General features: G+C 36.4%; 1 protein-coding gene across 1 annotated transcript; it reads left to right on the plus strand.

The window, feature by feature from the left end:
• Positions 1 to 3,198: 3,198 nt before the first annotated feature.
• On the plus strand, positions 3,199 to 4,948 carry MELLADRAFT_115827 (uncharacterized protein; the record flags this gene model as incomplete). Its single annotated transcript, XM_007407414.1, has 6 exons — positions 3,199 to 3,480; positions 3,576 to 3,674; positions 3,797 to 3,952; positions 4,049 to 4,309; positions 4,419 to 4,564; positions 4,642 to 4,948. The coding sequence occupies 6 exons, from the start codon at positions 3,199 to 3,201 to the stop codon at positions 4,946 to 4,948; spliced, it is 1,251 nt and encodes a 416-aa protein (XP_007407476.1).
• Positions 4,949 to 6,379: the final 1,431 nt, after the last annotated feature.

Consider the following 6,379-nt stretch of genomic DNA (forward strand, 5'->3'; position numbering starts at 1 on the left):
CATAAGCCTATAAGGGCTTCAATTGATCCAAAAACCTCCATTTTGAATTTTCTACACTGCTAAACTTTTCTAATAAACTGGTAAACTACTAAATATGAATTCTTTGATTGATCCCTTAAATTGATCACCACATTGTAGGAAGTGTAAATACAAATAGTGGTTTTCTCACTACTGTCGGTTCCAGGGGTACCTTCATTGGACTCTGACTCAGTATGTTCAGAAGATTCTTCAACAGCTTTTTTTGATTTCTTCTTTGCTTGATGACTCAGGTTGTGGGCGCGGTGCAAAAAACGCGCTTTGGCGCGCCGATTTGTAGGCGCGCCGCGGCGCGCCCAGGTGTAGAAGAAATCCCCAAAATTGGGGTCGGCGCGCCCTACCAAACAACACACCGGATCTTTGGTGTTCTACGTCCTGTCACCAATATTGGAGACCTGGATCCTTGCTGTGAGCTTTGGAGACAGCTCTTTTTAGCTTTTCTCACCTCCAAAAGGTAAGTTTGTGGTGGTAGATGGCTCTAACAATACAAACATAGACTAAATGACATTGTACAAACACCATTTCCGTTGTTGGCAATGTTTTTTTGTAAGAAAACGCGCCGGGCGCGCCAAGTGGCGCCTCGGCGCGAAAAATTACACAAAAACACGCCTTGGCGCGCCTGCAAAATTAACAGTGCGCCCACAACCTGATTGATGACTCTGTTTGACTTCTTTTGCCCTTTCTGGTTTCTTTAGGATTAATCTATCAGATTTTCGAACATTGTGTGATGAAGTTGATTTTGCTGCTGAGTGCTTTTTCTTCTTAGCCCCTGGTTAAAACATCAAGCAGTCCAATAAAATTCAGTCTGGCAATTTTTATAAACAAATCTGGAATGAAGAAACTAACCTCCTTGAGAAGACTTCAACTTCTTGACTACATCAGCAAAGTCTAGTGTCTCATCCCACTTCACCACATCTTTGTTTTCCTCCAACAGTGGCTTCTCATCCTTCACTTCTAACAACAGCTCTTTTTTCTTCTTTTCGCAAGAATGGCGCTTATGATGCTTATTCTTTTTCAATTGTTCTTCTTTGACCGCAGGTTGATGGGTTTCAGTTGGAGCAATTGGTTTGTTTGGTCCTTTGTGATTGACTTTTGGTCCACTTGTGTTTTTGGAGGTGTGCTTGGAGTGCTTAGAAGTATGAAGAAAGTCTTGAGATGATTGATTACAATGTAAAGTGGTTTGATGTTGATCAGATATTGCTGAAGTTGTTGATTTTGGAGAAGGCTTTTGGGTCAGTCTGTGTCTTTCTGAGATCAATTAAAGATGCAAGGAATCCTGCTTACCCATGGTTTTTGGATCCTTGTCTTTTCCTGTAGCCCACGATGTTGCAGCAATTTTCTTTTGCTCCTCTGTAAAACTGTATCATTAGAAATACAGGTAGATGAAATCCAGGAAGCATAGAAACTACTTACTGGTTTCCTTGTTATCAGTTGTTTTCTCAGTGTTCTTCTCAAGTGAAACATTGTCATGTGCTATGAGTGAATCAACATCAGCATATTGAATTAATATCTCATTCAACAATGTGAAAGCTTACCATTCCTTGATTGCATGATGCTTTGTTGCAGGCTTTCAGAACACTCAAGAAGCCAATCGACACAATGGCGCTGAGCAACTGGGTCTGGTGAAATATGAGGCTTCTGGTCCTTGGAGTGAACCAGGTCTTTTACCAATGCAGAAGCCTTTACAATGCAAGGAGCATTACATATCTCGATCTTGGAGCTGGAATCGGAACTGGATCCTGAATCATCTTCCTCTGAGTCCAATTCCAAATGAAATTCTGAAATGTATCCCGGAGTTAAATTTAAAACTGTACTAATAAGTCTTTCGTGATCAGAAACGTCTGGAGACTTCAAAGTCTTTTCATTCACTGGTGAAGCTGAATGATTAAGTGCCGGAGCTGATCCATGAGGATCAAAGATTGGATTGGAGGATATTGGTTGGAGAAACTGATTGAGGAGGTCTTGTTGGTCAATGGATTCATCGTCCGAGTTCATTTTGGAGGTGATTTTGTCTCAAGAGCCGCGTGGGAGTTGGGATTGATGATATGGAAGTAGTCAACAAGAACTGATGACAATGTATTGGTCTAGATGGGATTAGGGTGTGAAGTTCACGTGTTGACCAAAACCAGGGAAAGGTCCCAAGGTGAGTGACAGTCAAGGTTTCTGCCCGTTACCCAAAGGGTTTTGAATTTATTTTAATTTTTTTTATTTGTAATTCACAGGGCTTTTATCAAAAAAAAACAGATGTTATGTTTGAAAATAGGGCAGGGCCCAAGCAAACATCTGAAAATTTATCAAGCTTTAAGGGAACAGCTGTAATTAATTAGCAAGATCCGTGCAAGATTTACGTCGGTCTTGCAAATTTCTTGCGCAGGTTTGAACGCCATAATTGTAAAGGAAAGGGTATATTGAATTATATTTGGCAAATTGTGTGATTCAAAATATCAGTTTAGGCCATTTTGCCTGTCAAAAACAAAATTTGAAGGTACATACATATGTGGCATCACATATGTAGCGCCATGTACTTCACTTGCTTTAAGTACATACCCTTATACTTTAAGATCTTCAATAAATTACAAACCATCTGAAAAGAAAGTTGATAAGGTTTTAATTTGATCTATGTATATGTAGAATGATTAAGTCTTGATATAAGTTAAAGATCTTAAAACTTAGAGGATAGAAATCAAGTTACAAATGAAAGGATATGGAACTGATGTTTTTGTGGAGAAGATGAAGGAATTGAGAAAGGAAGAAGTAAGATTGGATGATCGAAATTAGAAAGTTAACTAAACTCATGGTAATACAGTGTTATTTTTATTTTAAGATGATCGAAAGAGAGAAAATTGAAATTTAAGAAATCGGATTTGTTAAATTGAACTGAAGACAATCAAACTCTGAAATTTTAACGATTGGTTAAAGTAATTGAGATTTCATCGACTCAAAGCCAACACCAACAAAACATTTAAAAGGTAAACAACACCATTCTCATTCTCATTCTCATTCTCAACTGGCTGCGATTACATAGTTTCATGAGCTTCTAACTGATTACTGATTTCTCGATCCAACTTGATCAACCTCTCAAACTCAACTAGTAACCCTTCAATATTCAAAAACCTCCAATCGAACCAAAACCGACTTCCAACCCATCTCATCTTCATCATCATGGAAAAATCATCACCTCCTACTTCTCCAAACCATCATCATCATCATCATTCAAAATCACATTCACCTACTTCAAATCATAGATTAAACATATCAGATTCACCTGAACATAAACGAAACCAATCATCACGTTCTGCTCAAATCACTAATCCTAGCACCACCTTACCATCCTATACGACTCATCATTCTACACCTTCATCTGTAGATCCTATTCTAAATCATCCAGCTTTACCTGTACTTTCTTATTGTGCTGCTAGTATCTTAATGACAGTGGTCAATAAAGTATGTCTCTCTTCTTTCATTCTTTCTTTCTTTTGATTCTTCAACTGATCAAAATTATCAACTTTTTTTTTCCTTTTCGGATCGATCTCTTTCAGTTTGTGGTCTCTGGTCATCACTTTACCATGAACTTTTTACTTCTTACAATCCAATCAGCAGTCTGTGTAACATGTGTAGCAATCTCAAAATCACTAAAGGTATGTACGAGAGAGAAGAAAAAAGAACCCAGAATCTTTTTCCGATCATCATGTGAAAAACAAACGAGAAAGATTCTAATCGATGCGTTTTTTTTTTTCTCCGGATGGATTTTCATGATTAGTTGATCAATTATCGAGATTTTGATTTCTCTGATGCCAAAAGATGGTTTCCTATCTCATTTCTACTAGTCATTGTGATTTACACCGGTTCAAAAGCTTTACAATTCTTAAGTATACCAGTCTATACGATTTTTAAAAACCTAACCATCATTCTTATCGTACGTGCTTTTGGTTCCCTTCTCTAACCATCCTTTAGAGAGACGAAGAAAAAATCCAATCTGATCTGATCGAACTGATTTAAATTGAATTTTTAGGCATATGGAGAAGTGATTTGGTTCGGAGGTCATGTTAGCGGTCTGACCTTGATTTCATTTGGTCTGATGGTTTTATCTTCCTTAGTAGCAGCTTGGTCAGATATCTCTTCAGCTTTGTTCTTGTCACCTGTGACGGCTACTGCTCTGGCTGCTGCAAGTGTAGCTTCTGATCCGATCGGTCAAGGGAATTATAGTGAATTGGTACAAAAACATGCTGGATATTTTTGGATGTTGATTAATTGTTTGGCTAGTGCTGGTTATGTAAGTGTTTTCTTTCTCAAGATTTCAGGTTTTTTTTCATAGATGATGAGAAGAGTGAATTCCGATGATTGATTTCGATTCTCTTTTTGGTCTTTCTTTGGAGGATTAGGTACTTGCGATGAGAAAGAGAATCAAATTGACTAGTTTTAAAGATTGGGATACCATGTTTTATAATAATTTACTATCGATTCCAGTCTTGGTAATCTTTTCATTCTTATTCGAAGATTGGTCCGAAAGCTCACTCACAGCCAACTTGTAAGTCTTTAACCCTCATCACATTCTTCTTTAAATCCTAAACTGATGAATTTTTTGGACTTTGGTTAATGAATCAGTCCGATCGAAGGAAGAACGTTTTTATTATCAGCCATGGCCTTTTCAGGAGCAGCAGCCGTTTTTATAAGTTATACAACAGCTTGGTGTGTTCGAACGACTTCTTCAACGACTTATTCGATGGTAGGAGCTTTAAATAAATTACCAGTAGCGGCTTCTGGAATGATCTTTTTTGGTGATCCAGTTTCGATTGGAAACGTTTCGGCTATTTCGATTGGGTTCTTTGCTGGTTTGGTTTATACTTTTGCTAAGATTAAACCTAGTGGGAATGGATTGGGAGATTCTGGAGTGAAAGGATATAAATCTTAAGGTTCTTTGCTGGTTTTGGTTTTTGGTTTTGGAGTGGGAGTGGGAATTGGGGTTTGATTCTTTGAAGTAAATAAATGAAAAAAACACATCATTGGACTTTTTCTCTGTCATTTTTTTTGCCTGACTATTTATTTATCTTTCTAATTATGATTTCTTTTGATTTATTTATTTTTACATTATATATATATATAGATTTTAAATCTTACTTTTTTTTTCCAAAACCAAACAGACAAAAAACAAAATCAAAAATGTAGACTTGCTTTTCTCTCTCTCTTTCTCTCTTTTTGATCCTTTGTCTTTATTTCTGCATGGTTTTATTTTAATATATGACTTTTTTTTTCTATTTATTTTAAAGTTTTTTATATATATATTTTTCTTTTCATTTTTCTTTTTCAAGATTTTAAATTCTAAATTTCAATTACAATTATATATTGTAGAATGAGTTTTTCTTTTGGATGTTTCATAAAGTTATATTTTTATAAACAAAACTCATAGATTTTCTTTTTTAATTGTCTTTTTTTTTGGTGGGAGTTGGACAGTTTTTTTTGTTGAGTAGGTTTTTTTCTTGATTGTTGAGATTTTGAGTTTTTTTTTCATTACGGTTTTTAGATAAGCTCAACTAAGTCACTCTTCTAATATGGCCATATCTGCTCTTGAAGAGGGGCTTATGACTAAAACCCTGGGTTTGGTTTGCTTGAGTACAACAAGATTTTCATGCATATTAATTGAATACCCAATATGAGGGCTTGAAATGTCATGAAAGCATGCCAAAGATTGAGAAAAGGTTCTTCAAGGTCTTCTGTGTGTCTGCTTGTACCAACTGTAGCATCTCAACAGTCGTGGATTGAATATACTCCCAGATCAAGTGATTTTGAGTAGGTCCAAGTGTGTATGCACTGTGTAGATCATGTATTGAATAAAACCCAGAGCCAGGTTTACAAGACCTCAATAACTTGACTTTGTATCAATTTGTTCAAATGAAGTGGTGCCAATAATGACATGAGAGTAGGTATAAGGCTTATAAGAAGCTTTGGTCATTTTATGGTGAGGTTAGATTATGTTTAGAGACTTCATAATTGGATTCCAAGCCAAAGTACTTGAAATTCATGCTGACCTGTGCACAGAACAAAGCCAGGGTTAAGCCCCTCTTCTAGAGTGAACATGGACATATTGGAAGAGGGGCTTAGCTAAGCTTAGGTTTTTATAAACTGCTGGTATCACCACCACCACCACCACCGCTTATTGGAGAATTAAGTGTCAGATCCAGGATAAGTGTCAATGATGGATTCTTGAGCAAAGTATTTTTTTCAAAAACTATCAAACCTTTGTGCGGTTTTGTTTTGGACAGATTTGGAAGTATATAGTATGGATTAAATTAACTGAGTTTGATCATCATGATGAGTCTTAAGATATATCTAGTAATAAAAGTTG

The sequence above is a fragment of the Melampsora larici-populina genome (genome assembly GCF_000204055.1).
Source record: "Melampsora larici-populina 98AG31 unplaced genomic scaffold MELLAscaffold_9, whole genome shotgun sequence".
Lineage (NCBI taxonomy): Eukaryota > Fungi > Basidiomycota > Pucciniomycetes > Pucciniales > Melampsoraceae > Melampsora > Melampsora laricis-populina.